We start from the raw sequence: 23256 nt of genomic DNA, 5'->3' as shown, positions 1-23256 counted from the left end.
ATCCTATCATAAACCTATGTAGGTCAATTTCTGAAGCACTTGACATTACCTGTGGCTCTTAGGGCTCAGTAAACATGAATCCCCGTATGTTCCTGTGGATGACATTAATACATGCTGAAAGAAGTCAGATTTTTGTGGATTAAAGAGCATAGCAAACCATGATAGTGTTGATGCTCAAAAGCAACATGCGTCATCAGTAAATGAACTTCGCATTTAATAACCTTCTCCTTTAAAAGCAACTCTTAAAAAACTTTGTCCAGATAAACAAGCTTTGTACAGGCTCGCTAAATACATGCAGTGCCGTTACTGCTCAGAAAGGTAACCGATTAAAAACGTACACTGTTTCTGAAAGCTTCTGCGTAGCTCCAAGCCCCCAGAACACTAAATGAGAAAGAGCTGTTTCAAGTTTCCATCAGTGTGCCAAAACAGGTATTACCATTGAATCAGACACTTAGGCAATAGCAGATCAATGTGAAAGATGAGAATTTCTTAATAGCATTATCTACTATTTCTATTCATGCTGAAAGTTATCCTCTGTGTAAATGAGTATTCAAGTGAGCCAGGCACAGGTGCCTTGGTAGCACAAGGGGAATTTATTTCAGTTTTACATGCAAAAATGCTGTCCTACAGATCTGGAAATCATGCAAGCTATCTTGTTTTCAATCGATACAGAACCTCATGCATCTAGAAAGAGCTGCCATTCTAAAACTAAAGGTGCTTTACATCATCATTTTTATTTCATTATCAGTAACAGTAATAAAAGAATTCAATCCCTTCCACATGAATCCCAATCTGATACAATCTACATATGAATATAAACCTGGTGGTTATGTGCTGAAGAGGCTTTCAAACAACTATAGCAAAATTTTTTTTTAATCTTATTTCTCACCTCCACAGATTTTCTGTCAGTTTTGGGGAATTCTATAACTTCATACATGTTTAAACAAAATCTCCACTTTTTTTTTTTTTTTAAAGCACTGAGAAATCAACTTAAAAAACAAACACTGTTTGCTTTTAAATAAACAGTTGTGGATTTTAGCATTTAGGCATTAAGACTGAAACTCCTGAACTTGCACTTAAGGTAGTCAATGCAAGGTGAATGGTAAAACAGCAAGATATAGGAGAGTCTGAGTTCATTGCTGCTGACTCACTTCAACTTCTCTCCAACAGACTGTTTTTTTTCAGATAATCAGGTTGTTATAGCATTCCAAGAAAGTTATAAATGAGCTCTTGACAAAAGTTTCAAGAAAATATATTTATTAAATTTTAGCAGAAAACATAATTAATATAACAATGTCTTACATCCTTCTTTACAAGATATTTTTACGTTCAAAGATTACACTTCTTTTACAAATTTCAACTAGTATTTCAAATTTTAGAAGACCACATTCACTGAAAAAGGCAAGAACTTTTAATGTTAAAAACCACATATATCAGAATAAGAGTGCAAATATTTAATTTCTTGTGGCTAGTGCTAAGTGTTCAAGTCCCTTAGAAAATTGCAAGATACGTATTAGATCAGCAATATTGCAAGCATCCAATTAGTATGCGCAATTATTAAGTGAACAATACAGATTGCAATTTTTCATGGTACAATGTCGACTTGTCTCTCAAATAACACTGAAATAGACTTTTCCAAATTTCTGTAATTATCACAACACGAGCTTTTTATAAACCCCACACTCAAGTCCTCAGCTGAAGCAAAACGCTGAGTTCAAGCAAGTTTAGCTTGAATGTCCTCAAAGCAAGACAAATACCAGGCAAGTACAATTCCTATTCTGACATGTTTATAGAGGTCCTTCTCATACTGATACTTTCTCAGCAGAAGCAGATGGAATTTCATTGGAATTTTTATTTTCATGAACAGGAATTGGGACAGCAATCTCTGCAATTCTGTAGGATGCCTGTAGCTGTGTTTTGACAGACATCAGGTTTTGTCAATTTTCTGTGTGCCATCTATTCAAACCAGTTTTCTTTCAGTAAAAAATGTACAGCATCATCAAATCCATTTTGGTACAACAATTCCATTTTCTTCTGGTTTGGTGGGAACAAAGCTTGATTAAGTCTTACTAGGTTGGCCAAAGACAGCTGCAACAGAGTGAGAAACTATGAATTAGTTTATTAAAGCAACTTATCTAGACTTGACAGTGTTGCTATCTGTTCTGTCATCTGTTTCACGTAACATATGTAAAACCAAAAGACCAGCACGGCTATGTCTACACTAGTAAATTAACCATGTCCAGGTATGCTGCTGAGCGCCAAGACAAACTGGCACAAACGGTCTGCATAACACTGTTAAACTCACAGCCTCCAAGACAGACTGTCTGCCTGTAAAACTGCCCAAAGTTTCTGAAACATTTTAACTTTGGAAACATTCCCAGACCTGTCTGGCAAAGCAGTAGCTGGCACATGCTAAACTTGTGCAAGGAAATATTTTGACAGCTTACTAGTGCAAACAACCACATTCTTGGGAACCTTCCCAGGCAATGTTTAACATATGTGTATAAATGTAGCTTGTATTACTAACAAAGTAAGAACTACTCAGCATCTCAAGTGGACACTGTGATGGTGTAAAAAGATTTCAGAACTTTGTTCTTGAATACAGACGTTATTGTTTACAACAAAATTAAAAATATAATTAGATTTACTAATGTTCTGAACACTTCATTTATATGATTAATATTTTAGCGGCATTATTATACATATTTTTGCAAAACAATATCAAAATCATCTTCATTATTTGAAGTAAGCAATTATTCAAATTCTGACACTAATAGATAGAGGAGGTTCAGAGACAGGAAACTGTTCACATTCCAATACAGATAAATGAAGATATATAACTCTTGATTTTATGCAGATTACAATATTGCTAAAAAATGTATTCTTACTGTACATTTTTACAGCTCTAAAAGCCAAAGGTGCTTCAAATGGAATAGATTAAAATATTGCCTAAGATACTGCATAAGTCTGCACTTGCATGACCCTAGAAGTAACTCTGCAATTAATTTTCTATCTCTAATCTAATCACCAGCTCATTTTTCCTCCTCTAGATACACTAGATATTAAATACAAATCACAAGAAATACACAGTAAGCAATTGCATATTTTTTCCATATATATTAAATCAGTAATCTCATACTTTATGATCATTTACCAAGCACTACCATGCTTAAAATCTCTCTGGGAAACATTATAAAGATTCAGAAATTAGTCCAAATTACGGTGACATTACAGAACACTAATTTTACTCAAATTAAGAAAACATATTAAGAACTGTCTAAAAGAAACTTAAAAAAAAAGTACCAATTATTGCCAATCTTTATTTTTTCTTTCTAATGGAGTTTTGTTGACAGGTTTACCACTATTCAGTACTTTCTTTCATCATGTCAAAGGAAGCAATACTGTGGTTAAAAGTTTGTGAGACAAAGCTTTCAAAACCAAAAATATAAGTGATGAAAAGGATACCATAAAAATCAGTCTTAGCCTATATTTCAAGACACAGAAATGTTTCTGTAAGATGTAACAAAGTAACTTCTGGAAAAGCACTGTGGTCACAAATGCTCACAAACTCTCTTGAGCAATGAGATGACAAGTCACTGTACACCATTTCAATTGTATAACTTAAACTTGCGTTTTAAATTCAGTTAGAGCAGCTGATTTCAATAAGTATGAAGGGATGTTCTGGAGTTTCCCTCTCCTGAGGTATTCTACAGAAGTCTCCGTTTACTTTTTTTTTTTCCTATAAACACTCTGCCTGATACTTAAAGCAAACCTAGATAATTTACATTGAACAGTCTGTGATAATTTGCTTGATTTTGTACTACATCAATTCTTTCCAACCTTTCTTCTTTATTTTACATTTTCCTTCCTCTGTGTTTAAGAAAAAGTTTACCCTCCATTTGCAAAACAGAAAATGCCAAAACATTACTTAAACTGATATATAAGCACAAAATAGACACTTAAAAATAAGCATAACCTTAACTGCACAACATTTTCTTCTTCTGAACTTATTTAATAAAAAGCAACTTACCATTATATCTTGTTTTGCAAATTTAACATAAAGATCCACACGTCCTTTATCTTGTGGACAGATATCTAATCGACCACTGAAAGGAGAAATCGTCACAGTTCTTCCAATAGGCAAGATAGGAAGGCCATTAGTAAGGCCACCATCAACCCACTTCTACTGGAAAACAGAAATATTTTCAAAGTAACCTTAGTACAGTATGATCATAACTGAATATTTCATTCTTCCTGTCCCTGCCTCCTCCACCCCACCCTCAAGAAAACTCACAAGTTTCCTTCTCAAAATACCACGACTAAGCTTGAGTATGAGACATAAAAATCAAGGAACTGACAAGGTACAAACAGTGTTTAATCAATGAGCATTTGATATAATGTGTAAATATGTGTGTAATATATTTATCAAGCTACTGGTAAGGCTTGTTAGTTAATCTAATAACAAAATGCCCCATATAGAATTTTTCTCAACACATACATGAAAAGATTGTTAATATTACAGGTGAACTATATCAGGTAACGTATACTCCTCTAAAACATTACTTGGACTGAAACTAGGAGCTTGACAATCTGACTGCACAAGCTAAACCAAACATGATGTCTCTTTCTTCTAGAGCCTCCTGTTATCTTACATACACAACCCAAGACAGCAATAGCTGGAAAGCGGAGGGGAAAGGTGGGAGGGAGCTGAAAAACTATGGCACCTAAGAGGGAGCATACATCAAGTCTGCTACAAGTGTTGAGTATAGGAAAGAATGAGGAAGAAAAACAAAAGCAACCAATTAATTTCTTGCAGAGCCCCACGTATTTCTTGGTTCTATAGGCAGTCTAGGTGAACGAGCCTGATCTTTACAGGCACCTTAGCCAAATTCCATTCCAGTATAAGCAGGGACAGCTGTCACATCTCTTGCCAATATATTTTATACATTCATATTTCTTTCTGTGCTTACATGCATAAGCCAAAACTCGACATCAGTGTACTGGCTAGATGCATTCACTGACATCATACATGAGGTCTGGTGATCAGATGCCTCTCAACAAACTTTATACAGTCAGTTAGTCATGCTACACTTCCTTTATCATCACCGAACAGAAAACACTTCTAGCCCTTGATTCACCTTACCCTAAAGTAGGTATTTACATCTGATTTGAGTTATGCTGAAAAAGTGCTTTCTTCTTCACTAATTATAATTCTCAATTGTCATTCTCAATGCTTAGGACTGAGATTGTTTTGCCTTAGAAAAAGAGACCAAAAAAATTAAAATTCCAAACCCATTTAAAGCTATCTTTCTGATTTCTCAAATTCCTTTACATCATTGCTGTGATAACTGTGAGCAAAGCTGCCACACACATTAAAACTTTTAACACCAAGGCTTTTTTTTGTGTGTCTATAAATAGTCATTTATTATTGATTTATATGCAGTGTTCCTTGAGTACTAAGTAGCTTTTTGTTGTGATTCCTACAGTGAAAACAGCAGCAGAGTCCCCATTTAAGCCACGTCAAAGACACTGTAACAGATGACATTGTTAATGTATTTCACAAGTCTAGCTTAGTACTTTTACCACTTAAAAGTTCTCCCACTTTAAAAATTCTGATTATTTAGGTTTTCCCCCCTCTCCTCTATGTAACTTCAATATTTATTTGAAAATCAAAACATTTACCAAGGCAATGGCAATACTGTTTATTAAGCACTATCTTTGGTAGATTCTGTTATTCCTGCCCAAAGTGTCCTCTGCCATTTAATTTTCTTTCAAGCATTTGGGAAAAAACGCTTCTCAGTCAAAAATATTTTAGCTCCATAGTCCCTCTTGTTACATAGTTAAAATAAAACATTTACATGTCGCAAATAAAGAGATGTAATGCCCCAGCTTCTTTTAATTCCATTAACCAATTCTTGAAATATGTTTCTTAGCTGATGAGACAAATTCCTGGTAACTTCTGAACCAGTTTTTCTTTTGGAAGTACAGTGCAAAGACAAAGTTCTGAAATAATGTGCAATGAAAACCAAATCAGACAATGAAATTGAGGATGTGGGCTGAACCAAACAGAAACTACCCATTTACCAGTAGATGGTTTTTACAAAGCTGTTCTGTAAGAACTACAGTGACACAAAGTCATCAGATACAGTCAACGCAATCATCTGCAGATCTTTATCTTGCTTATCGATTAACCTTGCCAGAGATTTAGAGGACACTAAACCAACTCAAAGAAAGATACTTTCACATGGAGCAAATTTGCCCTGATGTTACTGGAAGTCTAGTCCAAGGGCACCCTAAATCCCTAACCCAGGTAATAAACTAGCCCAAACTGATTAAGGCCATTAACAGACTATAAATTCTCAGATGTTATCTTACGCTCCCTTTTCCTTCAGATTATTTTTAGGCTCATCAAACCAGAAGAAAGCATGCTATGAACAGGGTGATGTTGTATTGATGCTGCCATGCAGTTTAGCTTATTCACCTCAAAAGTCTAGCCTATCCAAGCATGCATACTACAGGTATGCAAGCTAATCCCAGTGTGAACCACATACTTCCCAAAAATTATTCTTCCTAAAAAGAAAACTAAAGTGCAATGCTGCAAACAGTTTACCCTAGGGTTCACTCTCTACAGGCAGTATGGACAGGCTAGCAACAGGTTTGGCTATTTTCTGATACTATTCCAACAAAAGCACACCATACTTCCTTACATGTCATGCACCATTTACCTCAGATAACATACTGAAATACATTTTAAAAACACTCTCAGATATATATGCAGGTGACATATGTAGCCCAGAGAAGATCCAAATTAACTGTTCTGAAGCACAGATAAGGCCACTAGACTCGAGCAGCTAGCAGGGAGTAAGCTTGATTCCATGCTGCCATGGACCATATGGCCTAAGGAATTTACTTCCTGGAACTAGCATAAATGCAGACAGACAGAACATTGGTCTGTTACAGTAAAGCTTTCAGGAAACTTGGAATATGATGCTAATATGGTAGGTGGCCTGGCAGAGCCAAATCAATATCCAATCTATCTTACCGACTTCAGTGCTTATCATGTCTGGATCATGGGGTTACATGCCATGTATCTGGCTCTACAATGTATGCTTTAGGGCCCCTATTACCCACTCACATATCCTTATTACCCACTACTCCAAAACAAGGAAATACTATTGCAAGAGAGATCCTACAGTTTTTGTTCTAAATGTTTTGGACTAAAGAATAGAAGTCACATGCATTTACAAGCAACAGTTTTCTCAAAAAAAAAAAAAAAAATTTAAAAAACTCCCCAAACCACAAATGTACTTTTTGCAGAGTATGAGAAAATTCAGTGCAGATATGCAGAACTAATCATTCCAACAAATAACAATAAATGAAAGCAACCTCATTCCCAGAAACTGCATTTTCTGAATCTCACTTAAGGAGAATAGTAAGAAACTTTGGGGTTAAGAAGCTTTCAAGTAACAGAAAAACCAGTTTGTGTGAAACATTCATTGATTTTACTTTTGAGTGTAAAAAATAAAGCTAGGCAGGAATGAGAAAAGTCCACTAGAAAGAGGCTGCAGGTGTTTCAATAAATACTACAATACCTATACAAATCATAATAGTAGTGTTCATCCAGTAGAATGGGTTTTAAATAAATTTGGACAAAACTCTGAGCCAACCTTTCAATTTCTTAATTGAAAAAGCACCACAAGAAATTTAATGACACTTCCTTCCCTTTAACTAATGGCAGAATGAACCTAAAGCATACATGTATGTCCTTTGAACTGCATAAACAACGTATAAAAACTCCAACCAACAAAATTTCTAGACCCCGGGGAAGTGGCAAGCAGTCTCCATTTAACTCAGTCAGGCAATACTGATTTAAAGCCTTCAAATATTTTAACTGGTATGCATCGCCGTACACATAATTCTAAAGCTGACAAGCTTTCTGACATAACGAACTCCAACTCCCTCTTGCTAGAGACAAATGCAAATGGTTTTGTGGGGTTTTTTTTTGGAAGGGTGGCTGTGAGGATTATAGATATTCTAAAGGCATCATTTGGACCCATGTGAGGAAATAAAGGAAAAAGTATCATGTAGGATTTTTCAGAAAGAAAGAAATGGCTATTTTCATGCTTCCAGTAATTATAGCCAGTCTAAACAGTCAAAATTATTCCTAGATTGTTAACATATCTATGTAAGAAAGATAAAAAAAGTTCTTGAAGCTAAACCAAATACAGGCAACTGTGAAAAGGTTTTCTTACAGTAGTGTACACCCCTGAAAACTTCGTAGCTGTGTGCTACAGGGGGAAAAAAAAAAAAATTATTCTTTAATACTTGTCCAGAGGTAAGAGATTTGAAGGTACCTACATGCCAGTAGCATGTAATTCTGTACAGAACATGAGAACACATATGTAAACCCACACAGGTACTCCAGCAGCATCCAATCTGCCAAGATCTCCCTTACTCCTTCCATTAAACAGAAAAGCAGAATGGTGGTCCTTTAAATTGCAAAAACCAGTTTAGAGTTGGTAACACAGCTTGTCGTGAGAAGCGTCTTTACTAAGAGAAGCTTCTTCTCATGGCAAGCGTTAGACATTATCTTTAGGAAACAGCTTCACGCTACAGAGATCATTTCAGTCTCAGCAGCCACAATTTTTGAAACACATGAAAAAAATCATGTCATCTTTCACAGCGTTAATCTACAATATCAACAGAAAAAACAACTATTCTACAAAACATAGTACTCCAGTTGCTTTCCCTTAGGATCAAATAATTACATCATAAATGAAGAATGCTCTTACACCAAAAAAAAAAAAGTTGGTAACTATTGAAAAATTACCTCTCCTTTATATTCCACTGGCTTAATTCCTGCATATACTGGTACAAAACTACTTGCTAGCAGGACCTAGAGAAAAGAAAGCAGAAAGAATAGAGAACAAAACTGAAGAAAATGCAACAAAGTAATTCTGAACCAATACAAATTTTCATATGTATTTATGTATATTAAGTAATATACCAGTAATTCAATGGTCCCACCTGTCCAAACTAAATACAAGTGTCATGTGCTCAGCTCCCTCACAAACATACAAATCACGCCTCTTCCCCCTCATCTCCAGCTTAAGAACTGCAAGTCTAGGAACACTAGTATGTGATGATTGCCTTCACATATGTAAAGTCTACTTCAGAAGTGGGAGATTAACTGCCTCTCCACATCCACTGGGAATGGTAAAAGAAAACAAAAGCTTAAAACTGTAGCAACGTATATTCAGTTTAGCCATTATGAAAAACTTTAGAACCATCAGGCTTGTTAAGCATTGAAACTAATTGCATATGCAAGCTGAAAGATTTCTGGCAGAGGGTACAGAAGTTTTGCTATTATAAACGCACTGTTTGCCCAGCAGTATCTTCATCTATGCCTTGGGACACAGCAGATCATGTCTAGGCGTAGTACAGTTAAATAACCTAATCCACCCTACCCTTCATGCTACCATGGCAGCCACCTGCATTCAGACTGCGGCCTAAATGATACGTGCATAACTGAAGGCATGCACAAAAACATGTATTACAAGATGCACTGAAAGAACAGACAATGTGAATGTATTTCAGTGAGCAATTATTTGGAATTTTATTACTATTATTCCAACTCATTCTACTGCTAGCATATGGGACAAAAGAACAGAAATGGTTAAGTCAACAAAGAACTATCAAAATACTAATAAAATATATGTATTTTAAGGTCATCTTGATGCTTCTAATTGTCTTCAGGTTAGAAGATTTCACTAAAAAGAATGAACCACAAGCATACAGAATAATAATCTCCATGTTTGTCACTGCTGGCTTCTATAGCTAGAAATAACAGTGCATAATTTGAGACAGACTTTTTGCATAATTATCTTTGCATGATTAAGTCCTATAAATTTTGAGAACTGATTTACCATGTAGAATATGACAGGGTCAAGATTTTAAAAAATGATACTTTGAAGGCAAACTTCCAACGCATACTTTGAGATTTTATTAACAAATGTGATTTTTTTCTTTAAGTGTTAATTATAAAGAAGCTCTTATTTACTCTAAGCATCCACAAGGACAGGGAAAGAAGGATTTTCTTCTTATTCTACTTCCTCCCTTATTATGCAGTATCTTATGATGTCCTCTACTAAAGTATAATCAATTACTGGAAAGAACATTTGTTTCACATGCATCTGAGTTCCTCCTACCATTTCATATCAGCTTAGGTACACAATCCTGATCCAAATTTTAAAAAGTGGCATTCAAAAGAAGAGATGGGCAGTAAAAGATATGTTTTCCAGCAACAGTTAAAATACAATTTATGGATGGTATTTAACATTACACTATTTCCATTCCACAGAAGGACCTGTAGAAAGTGTTGGATTTTACTTTTTCTGAACTTCCTTTCCTTTACTTTCTTTTGTGATGACAAATAATATAAATGGTATCAGTGAAGTAAGAGGCATAAAAACATTCAGCAAATTGTTACAAAATTTGGAGATTCTCTATTTTATTCTCATCTACTGTAACCATTAGTTACCCTTTTACTTTCTAAACACACTTTGCCTACAAGGTAGTACTTTAAAAACAGATGAAGGAAACACACACAAAATAAATTTTAGCAAAATTTGTGAAACTGTAGGATCAAATTCTGCTTCCACTGTTTATGTTATAGCTGTAGCACCACTGCTAATATAAGGGATTGAGGAAAACAGGGATTTCTTGTACAGCTAATAACATACTCCTAAGCCTTGAAGAAACTCAAGCATTTTTATTTAAAGCAGCAATACTAAACTTCATTACCTTAATGAGGTCCTCCCTGGAGGCAAAATTTGAAACCAAGTGATTTTCCCCATTTTTGGTGTTAGTGACTGACACATAGAGCCGGTTCTCAGCTATCTCATGAGCATTAGAAGGAAGAATAGACTCTATGCCTTCCCTAGAGTAAAAAAAATGCTAAACATTATTCACCGTCATTATATTAAAAGCTTGCAAATATGTGAGGAGTGAAAGAAAGAGTGCTGAGCGCCTCACAGTATAGAAAAAATATGCACACTCTCCATTTTCATTTAGAGAGCTTCACACAAAAATGATCTTACAGATGCATTTAGGTACCTAAGCGTTTTCATAAAATCATAACCAGGCGTTACAGCACCGAAGTCCAATTTTCTAACTTCCTCTGCAAATCCATAGGCAAACTGCTTACATTTCTGGAAATTAAAAAAATTCACTGTTAAGGATGTTTTAGTTATGAGAAGTATGTTCAACTGTGGTATCTAAAACATACTAGCAGCTAAAGCTTTAATCAAGAGAAAGCTATAAGATCAGACTGAAATATTTTCTCATATGTGCTTGGTTTGTAACAGGATATGTGTAACCAAACATTGACCCTTTTACAAGAACTAATTTGTAAGAAAACAAGTTCCCTAATAAAAAAAATAATAACAAACCCTTACAAGAATACCACTTACTCAAGGAAAGTTAAAAAGATATTTTTCTATATATTACCACTTCTAAATAATCAGTTTTCTGAACCATGCCATTACAAGAATGATCATCTGTATTTCAAGTGTAAAGCCACCTTTTATTTTAAAGATTACTTCAGTACTAAAACCAGACACAAGTACCTTAAGATGCCTATAAGCATTAAAAAATTACAATTATTACAATTTCTTCTCACTAATGCAAAAACCATGCTAGTAACAAATACACATATTTAATGAATACGATACTATGGAAGTATTTAATGAATAGAATACTATGATGGATGACACAGGAAGAAAAGACACTGTTGAAAATCAGGCAACAGGTGCAACTGCACAGAGAACCTGTTACGCTAGCTGAAATGCCTAGTGTTAATGACTGCAGAAAAATAGCTTGAAGTGTGAGCCATAAGAACTCCAAAAGGAGAGTAAAGGAATTGGTAGTATTTACTTTTTAGCAAAAAGATTCTGAAACAACGAATTATGATTCTGAATGCTTAAGACTCCCTAGTCAGTATTCATATTCCTTTTTTATCCTTACATGCAGACTTCTCTAATGATTTTAGGGACTTGGGAAAAAAATAAATCCACTCTTATGCAAATTTCTGAAATTGGTACTCAATAAATATATCAATATTCACCTATATAACCACATGTTGACAGAGTAAAACATCTGTCTGTAGATACTTTGGGGTTCCTGGCTTATTAGCTTCCTGAAGGAAGTATGTTGCTAGTAACAAAATAAATGATTGATGTGACTAAGAAAATAATTTAAAAAAAGGAAACAAAGAGAAGTGAATGTGCCCTACTAAGGAGGGTACAGAATTCAGTGGAAAGAAAAACAGGAAAGAGTTGAGGAGAGGATTAGTAGGAGATCAGGAGCAAGCAGACTGAAGCAGTTTAACTTCCTCACATCACTTGTACAACAGAGCACTCACCTAAGCAAAAGACAGAAATGTAGTTCTTGGACCCACTTTCTCTATATGGCCTTTGAATAAATGTATTGAAAATGTTCGTTAAGAGGTCCATACCTCTTAAAGCAACAATCACTGTAAAGATTTGTGCTAGTTCATTTCACATAGGTTAGATTTGCACCTTTACTCTATGAATTACTTGCCATTGCCAGTTCCAAGCCAATTCAAAAACATCAAACTAGTTATATGCATCAAGTCTTGAATTTATTCTATATTAGACAGTTAGGCTTCTGTAGTCAATCAGCTGGAAAGAGGCACATTCAGACACTTCTTTCTAAATAGAGAAGAAACCCACAAAACCCTACATAGAAGCACCTCAGAACTATGATCTTTATATCTAAGACGCTTTAATAATGTCATGGGGAGCTAAGAGTAACAGGGAGCTGGATGAATCCAAAACCAGGTTAATGACAGAAAACTACCTTCCATATTGCAAGTACTAAGAACAGACCATAACCTAGACTCTTAATTCTCGCTACCAAAAGGGACAACTTCTTACAGCTATGAATTGTTTATAATTTTAGTGCTAGAAGCTTTAAACAATCCATCTAAATTTTAAATAGTGAGTGAGGACACATTTAGAAATTGTAACTACTTGACTGAGTTAAGCAAGCTTGGTATTAAAAATGATCAAGGTACTTTTGAAATAAATAGGTACTTACCTATAACTCTATAAGCCTCCCTAGAATTCTCAAGTCCCTTGCCTTTTCAACAGTGACAAAAATCCAAGATACAACAGAAGGACATTTGAAAACTGTCATACTAGAACAGCAACAATTAAAACAACAAATTCTCAGTGTTACATTCTGTCCAAGGTAAGGAAAGGTTGTATGCGAGCTTTCAGACTAGGAGACGGAGAAAGTCCTAATTATATCTTGCCTAACAGTCATCTCTGGGGGGAGGACAAAGAAATTAAAAAAAAAAAAATAACTGATGTAAGAGTTATATTTGTGTATACAAAATACTTCAAGTTAGAAATGTTATAAAGGTAAAAATATAGTTATCCTGATATGAAAAGTTAATTCTATTCAGTACACAATACTGCCTTTACTAAATTCTGTAAGAATTAGGAATAATTATTCCCCCCAAAAAACAGCTCTCAATTTTCCATTTAAACAATATAACATAATGAATAAAATGTATGCAGCATGTCAGAACAGAATGCTGTGAGGGTTAATCCCTCCTGGCTCATGGTGGGGCTACTGCTGTTACATCCTGAACTGTGCTGAGACTAAAGGAGGTGCACAAGACACTTCCTTGTGCTGTCTAATAGAGCACAGACAACAAGGAAAAAATTTGAGCTGGTGCGTGGTGCTCTTCAGCTTTATGAAAATATACTCCATCTACCATTTTCATCTCCTTTCACAAAAGGATGAAAGGATGTGCTATGCATTTGCTTAACAAAGCCTACCTCTAGCCAAGGAAACAAGTATTAGCTTCGTAGTGAACAGTGATTAAGTACATACACACTTTGGTATATTAAAGTATCACTGGTTGCATGAAACTCAACATTCACACACGTGAAATTTATATTTACATAGCTTCAAATATAAAGTTCATATGACAGATTTTTGTTATAAAGAAATATTTGTTTCACAAACATTTTTGCCCATGAGTCACAGATTTTGTTAATGAAAATATATACAAGTCCTGCTCCTTCACAAGAAGCAAGAAGAAAAACAAGGACCAAAATATTTTTAAAAACTTAATAGTAGATGATCATATCAAAAATATCCTTGAAAATGATCATGTCCTATACCTACGAGTTTATTAATTTACCTCTATATTTTCTGGTACCGCTAATAAGACAGTGGCAGCCAGTGATCCCGCAGAAGCTCCCGCAAAAGCTTTCACAACTTTCAGTAACTTCTTACCATGCCTGTAAAAAGCAGCTGCTGCCCCCAAGTGGTAAATACCCAGAAAACCACAAGCTGCAAATGACAGATTGATATGTTTCATTTTTGCTGTGGAAATAAAGTTTCACAGTCAGAAAAAGGATCAGTTAATTTTATCTTATAACATACATCTATTATTTTGGCACAGAACACATAATAAACTATCTCTAAATAACAAAAAGCAGTTTATTTAAGAACAGTAAAAACTTTTGATTACCAAATACATCAAACAAGCAGCAGTTAGTTTAACATCTCCAAAATTGAAAACAACTCTAATATACTCCTTAGCACAAATCCCTTTTTCAATCAATAAATATATCCATACACAACATAACTGCACATTTTCATCTAATTTGTCAAAGAAATACAAACTGAAAGTAGCTATCCAAAAGTGATAAAAGAATGCTGTTGGAGAGGGAACAGTTAGCCACCTAAAGTAAAATCAAATTAATCATAGAACTGCTGGCTACTGTGTCATCATACTCCCCTTACACACACACAGCCTTGAACCCAATATAATTCTCTAAGAAAGGAATTTTTTCCTTCACCTTTAGAACTCATTTGTTTCTAGCATTATTAGTAATCATTAATAGACACATTCCTATTTAAAGTAATTTCTTGTTTAGAAAAGAAAAACACAAAACTTACTGTTGCCACTATTAAAATAAGGAGGAATTCAAAAAAATCAAAAGTAAAATACAAAGCACAAAATGTATGAAAACACACACACATGTTGAAGGTATCCAGGACAGATTTTAAAACTAACAAAAAATCACAAACGGGAAGCATAAATTGAGATTGTTAGGGGTGGTTTATTAAAAAAAAAAACAAACATAAGGCTGTGCATTTTATTAGCTCTTCTGTTTCTTAAAACAACTACAATTATGAGAATAAGATATTGCACAGATTATATTGTATAGATATAAAAGATACTGTAAAGATTATTTTAGTATTGAATTAAAAATAAACTCCTAGTATATTTAGGTATGTCTCAATATAAATGTGACAAAAAAAAATCAGTACCCTCAGGAATATACTTGATATTTCTGGTTTGTAATGACATAGCTGATGAGATGTTTCTTTTGGAAATAATCTGATGAAGAGAGGCAAACATGCACAGCAACAGATTTTGGTTTAAATTGCCTCTTCAGCTTGGAAATGGGAATAACATGAAAGATAAGAAACAGCTTTCGAAACTACTAGATAAGTAAACTCAACTGCTTTACCCGTAACATGATTAAAATCAGACAATGAATGGGTCTAACCAGGTTTAATATTTTCTTAAAAAAAGAAAAAAGAAAGAGAAAGCAAGCGCATCTTATAATGCCAGGGCATACTGTTTGGTGCATCAGCCATTCTGCTAAAATACTACACTATCATAAGTTAATCAACTGTGATTCACCCCCTTTACACTGGAAATGCTTGCATATCCACTTGTAAGTAGGAATAACTGTAACATATCCAACACATTTGCATAGAAAGGATGTGAGGTTGGCTTTTGCTGTCTCAGTGAGAAACAGGCATTTGCAATGAAGCAAATGATAAATCATGTTTCTACTTTTTAAAAGAAAGGATCTTTTAAAGATAAATCACTGTACTGCATAGAAGATAGAAAAGTTTACTCAAGATTCTACTGGAAAACAACAAACACAACTCTACTTTGAAGATTTATTTTTTTTTTAGTAGAGTGCAAGAAAATTAAACAGACCTCCAAGTAAGATGCCATGATGGCTTCTTTTCAGGCTAGTTAAACTCTCGCGAGTTTGACCAAGTGCTGCAGGTGTTTCCATGCCTTCTACAAATTACCGAGCAAAGATGCATTTGCATCACAGGTCACTCTGACAGCAGGGTGAAGTTGGTTAAAGCAACTGCATTATTAACTAGGAAGAAATGCAAGCACGGAAGAATTAACTCCCATTTTTGTCCAAAAGAGATTTCAGGCTCAAGACACTATTAATGTGAAACATTACATGGCATAATGATCACGTTTATGTAGTTGATTGGTCAGAAAATAAACAAGCAAAATAACGCTGCACAAATCCCAAGAATTAAGTCTAAGGGACCTAAGAAATGTAACTTAGAAACACAAGTGTAAGACAATAAGGTTCTGTAAATAAAAGCAAGCATATGTATGCTTGTACACATGTATATACCCATCTTCTAAACATTCTACAAGGCTCATCAACAAAGTATTCTAAAAGGAATCTCTCCCTGCTGGAAAATATTTAGATGTTCACAAATCAAAAAAAGATGAAAACTAAGAAGATGAAAACTAAAAAGAATATCTAAAGCATAGTTACAGACAGAAAATTTAGATTAGATTTTTTTCTAAAAGAAAAAAATCCTTACAAATGCAGAAAACAATCACACTGCATTGTACAAAGAATTGCCTGGTACATTTTCTCTAAAGCAAGAACAGAAAAGGAGGTTATGCAAACTGAAGAGATGATTTGAATCTCAGATCAAAAACCGCTGAAAATATATTGACTGAAGTCAGATGTCCGTGCCTTCTCTTAAAAGACTTCATGAGGAAATTTTATTTTTTCCATGATCTTTAATCCTATCTAATTATCAAATATTGTAAGTAACCACTGTTCTCCTGAGTATCTGGATACATGACATTCACTCTTTGATGAGGGTTAATTTCTTAACACTTAGGTCCCATACTTCTATCCCTCCTTCTTCATTCCCCTACCCAAGAGACAGAAAGAGATTATTGAATGAGCATTCACATCAGTTTCTTGACTGACAGAAGGATTCAGTGAGAGATGAACATGTAAAAAGAGAAAAGAACACTATGATTGCAAGTAAAGGAATACTGTTAAAGAATGCTGCTAGTCTCATACTCTGTTAAGAGTTGACTAATTTCAAGTCCAAAAAGATTAAATGAATGCAACCCAAAAAGCAGTTAAGTACTTGATCCACTGGACTTGTATGGCATGCAATACAGCACAGTTTTACAGATTCCCCAAGAGAACTTCAAAACAAAAGTAGCAACAGCATGGCTGTGTTATCAAGCACTACATTTTTATTAATTAGAATCAGTTCCCAGGTCTACATTATGTATATGTCACATATACACTAAATTTAAAAATACTTCAGTACAAACATTAACTGACAGATGACATTCATGTTCAGATGACAGATCCAGTGGTTACGTCAAGCTGCGTGACTGAGAAATGGGGTTTGTCCATATATGTAACAACCCTACAAGTGGGTAAATAATGAGGGGGAAAAAAAAAAAATCACTGAATCATAGAATAATTCAGGAGGTCTCTTGCTCAACATCCTTCTGCTCAAAACAGGGTCAGCTATCAGATCAAATCGGGTTGCTCAGGGCTTTATCCAGTTGTTAATTAAAAAATCATGTAATGTTTAGCTCCTAAGTGATAGCTAATATCTGTTGCTGGGTGGAACAATCAGGTCTTTGTTCATTTGTTCAGAATGTTAAGATCAGTAGAGTATTGCAAATAATCAGCATTATAGAGAAGAAATAACAGAACATTAACATCTTCATTCAGAACAACAAATCTACCTGCAGGGAGGTTCTGTACATTGAATTGAGGCCTCTTACAACAAATCTGTAACAAAGCACTTAACCTACAAAGATGATACAGATGAATAAGAATCATGGCTCTATAAGGAACCATCTGCTTGACAGATGCAATTAAGCAATGTTGTTTCACCTTGCAAAAGGAATCTCTGAGTAAGAGGAAAAGATAAGAAAGCATTCATTAAAGGAATGTCCTGTAAAATCAGAAAATCAAGAAAAAGGAAACCAAGATACTCACTTTTATAAGAATATAAACTTTCCCATTTCTTTTGATTCTTGCAAATATGCCATGGAAACACTTGATTTGCAATTTAGAATGGTGTATTTCAGAGACAGTGTGATTCAAATATGTCTTTTGCTTTGATGATCTGGTAGATCACTGCTCTTTTGATCAAAAAGAATAGTAGGGTTATAACAACTCCCAAGAGAACACATAGAGAAATTTAATTAAGTCTACAGTATGACTATTCCCTGCCAATTTCTTACAGAGTACCAGAAATAGAAGCACAGTGACATCTGGACACAGAACATTTTTTCAGCTGCCTGAACAAACAGCAGAAATCTTGCTATCTTAGAAATGGTAAGAAACACCTGTTCCACAAGACTTCAGAACAAAAATTCTTAGAGGGTTTAATGTGCGTTCTGACCAGTAAAGATATTATCTATTAACTCAAAGTTATCATATTGGCATGCCTTAAGAAAAAATTTCAATGAACCTTAAGAGATGCACAAGTACATCAGCTGGACAGTGCACACACTATAGAGATCTGATGTAAATAGGGCAAAGCAAATGCTTTTGACATGGCTTTTCAAAAATGTTGTCAACTTACATGATAGGCAAATTTCAAAATATAAAGATTTTAACTGGTTAAGGGTATAGGTACGCTTCTGTTGTCTAAAAGAAAAAACAGAAGGATAAGAAAAGTACAATAAGAAACTAGAAGGACACTGGGGCTGTTCAATCTCACTACAGATACTGCAGGAGCATTCAAGAATAAACATAGACCTATGAGTTCTACTTAAAAGATTCTTACATCTGCAAAAAAAAAAAAAAAATCACTGGTGATTAAAAATATGCTGGGGGGGGGCATTTCTGTTTACTCAGCAGTATCTCATCCATTTGCAATGCAAACCTATAAGAGAACGTATGTAAGGAGAAAAGCCTCTACAGAATTATGGTACAGTACAATACAGCTTTTTCAGGACACGTACTGTCTTCCTAATTGTCAAGCACAAGAAATAGCACAACAGTTTCTCATACTGCTGTTTCCTGAGCAATATAATTATTATAAACAGAGTACAATCTCAGTGTCTTAACCAGTCATAACTACCTCCCTGTCATCCCATTTGCAAACAAAAGCTGAAAACGCCCAAAGCAACTGACTAAAAAACCTTTACAAACAAAAATTAAATATACATAGAATGAGAATGACCAAGCACCCTGAAGCACAGGAGCTAAAATGTATGATGCATAACAGCACATTTGAGGATTAGTTATTAGCTAGGAATGACAAGACAAGCAAAGTTATGGGGAAAGAACTGTTCAGCCAGGTAGCATTGCTAAAATAAAGGTCATAGTTGTAACTACTAATTTACCTGAATCCAAAACCACCACTCACACAGGAATGTTTGTTTTTTCACATTTATAACAGGAAAAAAAAAGTTAACTAGCATCACAGACCATTGGTAATCTTCAGTGAATACTCAAGAAACTGATTTTCCCAGTCAAAAACAAGCTCACACAAACCAGTGACCCATCCAACAGACTGTTCTCTACTTAAGTCACCACAGTTGCTAGCAAGAGAACAGGAAAACCACGTTTTCCACCTATCCAGTCACACAAAATAAGCATTGTAAGAGTTTGATGATATTTAAGAAAAAAAAATTAAAATAATAATATAAAATAATCCGCGCATATCCAATCAGCCATTAAGACACTTAGGGAAATTACATGAGTCTTTGCAAACTATAAATATTGTGTATAATCCCCTTAAAATTAAAAAATAATTGCATCACATCATGCAAAACTTTTAAGTTAAAGAGTTTAGACCATCTTGATCACTAATACAAGATGTCTAGAGTGGACAGGAAAGGCTGACTTCTTAAGGAGAGAGTGGCAAAAGATTCAATACCTTCTAATAAATGTTGGCTTCCATCACATACTCCACTGGGACTTTTTCCAGCAGCTATTTTAGTTCCCTCTGCACTAGTAGCCATTCTTGTATCTGCTACTGATTGTTTATCATTTACCTTGGAAACCTACAATCATACAGCCAAATATTACTATTAAAAAGAGAAGCAACAGGCAAATTAAGGATAAATCATGTTCATCTTATAACAGATTAATAAAGTTAATTAAAATAGTTGTAAAACCATCTAGATTAATTTCTCAATTGCTTAGCCTCCACTAAACTAGTTGAAACCACAATGTTCCACTATTTCTCTCCCACATGCTGCAAATTTTATTTTAAGATAAAAGCTTAAGACATCTAGAAAAAGAAAAACACTGCCATTTGGAACTATCAGTACCCAAGATTAGCCTTAATTTTGTGTCCTTTCCCACTATGTTTGTTTATATCCACGGATTCTTTTATAATCAAGCTCTTATGCTTTTGTCATCCCTTACAAATCCAATAAAAATTGTATTTTTTTCCCCTTTTTTGTGCAATATGCATTAGTAAAAAGTTTTCCAGAGAACTCTGGTCCTATTCTTCGCTAAACGGTTGTCACTTTAACTAATATGCCTGTCAGTTATCATGCAGTACTGTCTAAAGTATAATTTAAAAAAAAATGTTTCTCCCCAACTTAGAACTATCAGACACAAAAGGTTAATTCTGAAACACTGGTTCTCCTGCAATTTGTTCCTGTCTGCCCTTTTACCTTAATATACTAAGGCATATTCAATTCATAAATAAGGCTGCAAGACCAAAAGCTTAGCTCTGTAGATTCTAAAAGAAATTATATTATCACTGTATTGATGCACATCACTTAGAGCATCACAAAAACACTTACCTGGAACTTAACTCTGTTATGTGGCGCTCTTATGGTGCAATAGTTTAGAATTCCAATCCAGTACTGCCGAGTTTTTGGAAACATGCAATTACACAGTCTGCCTTCTTTCAACTGAAGCAACATTATTTGAGCACTACAAAGACTTTTGGCAGTCCACATTTTCTTAGAAGTGACCTCTGGATCCAGATGACGTGGTAACCAAACTGATACTCTCAGAAGCTGTTTTACCATGGAGTTATAAAGGCAGTATCAATAGATGAGCTTGGACATCATAGAAGTACGCAAGTAGACGCTTTCTCTCTTCTAGACATCACCTGTTAAAAAACATGGGGGGGGGGGGGGGGGGGCGAGAAATAAAAAAGAGCAGTTGAAAGGTAGTTGCACATTAAGGCCCTGATACTGTAACAAGGCCCTCTTCACAATCCTCTCCCTTAAAACACAGATGCATTAACAGTTGATTCACTTGACAATGAAACAGTTCCAGGCAGAACTTTGGTTCAGTAGCTGCTCCCTCTCTCACCAGCCTCCATCTGGCGCTGTGGTGTTCACCAGTGACCATAAAGTCAACTGTTCATTTCAGGAACAGGAAGGACTAAAATTGTTAATAACGCAAAGAACAAGCGAACAAACTGTCCCTTATAATTAACAACGCGAATACACTGCTCCTTCTACCTCAGCTGAAAAATGTGCAAGGAGTCTTCCCGCAACTTCAAACCAATTGCTGATGTCAGGACCCTAGTAAGAAACACTCAAGCATCCTGGCTGCTACAAGACAAGACTTGTAATCTTCTATGCTACGAGGATATCATAGGAGTGACTCACAAATCAAACGTAAGTCTGGTTTACACCTAGCAAGACTCTGACCATGAAGAATAACATATGGAAATGCCTTTATTCAGATGAAAAGCTGGCGACTGCCCTGACTACCAGTGCAAACAAACCCAGTGTGATTCTGTGTAGGCGAGGTCTCGGAGGTGTACTATCAACTTCAAATTTAATCCCCATCAAGTAAGTGAGTTTCAGGTTTTCTGCCTCATGTCGTGTGCCATGAGATACAATGCAATTTGATTTTTCTCCCTCCACTTCTGCTCAGTGAACAACCGATATAAACAAGCAAAAGAGATAAAACAATGAGACAATTTTTTTAAATGTAACAGAGAGCGTCAAATGACAAGTGAAGCGAACACAACATTAAGAAAAGTCACTGCGTCTTTTAAACCTGTAAACTTACAACAGAAAAGCGGTTTTTAAGCGGGCCATGTCCCTTCCAATTTTAAGATCAAACCCCCAATCGTTCCCCGTTTGCCCCGTCCAGGCTCCTGCCTCGGGCCCTGCGGGGGCTCTAACGCAGCCTACGCGACGCAGCGCCGGCACCGGGACTCGGGCCGCGGCGGAACGGCCCCACCTCCCTCGGGAACGGCCCCGGAGACGGCCCCGGCCGGGCGCAACAGCAGCGACAGCGGCCCCCGACGGCTCAGGCCCCCGCTCAGGCCCCCGCTCCGGGGTGGCGGCGGGTGGCGGCAGGTGGCGGCAGGTCCCGAGCGGCCCCGCCCGGCCCCACCCCCAAGGCGCCCAGCGCGCGCCCCGCCCGCGGGGGGTTTCTACTCGCGCCAAACCTCGCGAGACGGACCGCGGCGCCCCCGCCGCGCTCCCTCCCCCGGTGGCGGCCTCGCGGCCTCCGCGAGCTGCAGAGGGGCGGGGCCAGGGGCGCCCGCGGGGCCTTCGCGGGGCGGCAGAGTCCCCGCCCGCGCGTCGCTGCGTCTGCGAAGCCGGGGGCGGTCGATGTCGGGGGCACGGGCGGGCGCGAGGGCAGACTGTGGGCGGGCCGCCACCGCCAGCTGGCCGGCGGTGTTGGGAGTGCGGCGGTGCGGCTGCCTGGGCTGGCCGCCTGCTCTGGCGGCCTCCCGAGGGAGAAGGCCCGCGGGGTGTCTTCCCCCCCCGATTCACGCTGTCACTCTGCCGGTTCTCGCTGCCGCCGGGAGGCGTCGTGTGGGCGGGTGACCGCGCACCCCCAGGACGGCCCTTGTGCCCGGCCGGGCGCTCCGCTGGGGCTTCCAGTTGCTGAAGGGGTGACCTCTGTGCGATAATAAAGCTGTTTGGGTTTTTTCCCCCTTTTTGTTTTGTGTTTGTGTTTTAGTAAGGTGAGTCCACTCACCCTTCTGGCAGACGAGTACCACAGTCAACCCAGCACACAGATTCAAGATGGAGAGGGATCCTGTAGCCAACAGCGGTGGAAGAAAACTGGGGAGAGCAAAGATGCCTGCGACAGAAAAGTAGATGTGTGAACTCTCCCAGGCATCTGACTGGGGTTAAAACAAAACCATCTGAGTTAGATTTCC

The 23256-nt window shown here is 36.6% G+C and overlaps 1 protein-coding gene across 11 annotated transcripts; it reads right to left on the bottom strand.

Moving 5' to 3' along the window:
• Positions 1 to 1240: 1240 nt before the first annotated feature.
• On the bottom strand, positions 1241 to 22622 carry PNPLA4 (patatin like domain 4, phospholipase and triacylglycerol lipase). Of its 11 annotated transcripts, none has more exons than XM_074858857.1 (9): positions 22534 to 22622; positions 20918 to 21231; positions 20038 to 20164; positions 14237 to 14421; positions 11116 to 11210; positions 10804 to 10939; positions 8831 to 8896; positions 4031 to 4183; positions 1241 to 2088 (listed from the first exon to the last, which is right to left on the bottom strand). In XM_074858857.1, exons 2-9 carry the CDS (start codon positions 21146 to 21148, stop codon positions 1957 to 1959), a joined length of 1125 nt encoding a protein of 374 aa, XP_074714958.1. In that variant the 5' UTR covers positions 21149 to 21231; positions 22534 to 22622; the 3' UTR covers positions 1241 to 1956. The 11 variants fall into 11 exon arrangements, with proteins under 11 accessions (XP_074714958.1, XP_074714960.1, XP_074714957.1 ...); XM_074858859.1 differs by lacking the exon at positions 22534 to 22622 and adding an exon at positions 22323 to 22448; XM_074858856.1 differs by lacking the exon at positions 22534 to 22622 and adding an exon at positions 22149 to 22402.
• Positions 22623 to 23256: the final 634 nt, after the last annotated feature.

The sequence above is a fragment of the Strix uralensis genome, chromosome 2 (assembly GCF_047716275.1).
Source record: "Strix uralensis isolate ZFMK-TIS-50842 chromosome 2, bStrUra1, whole genome shotgun sequence".
In the NCBI taxonomy this organism is placed as follows: Eukaryota; Metazoa; Chordata; class Aves; order Strigiformes; family Strigidae; genus Strix; species Strix uralensis.
The sequence above is the reverse complement of the archived record's forward strand: the minus strand, read 5'-3'. Positions and strand labels throughout refer to the sequence as shown.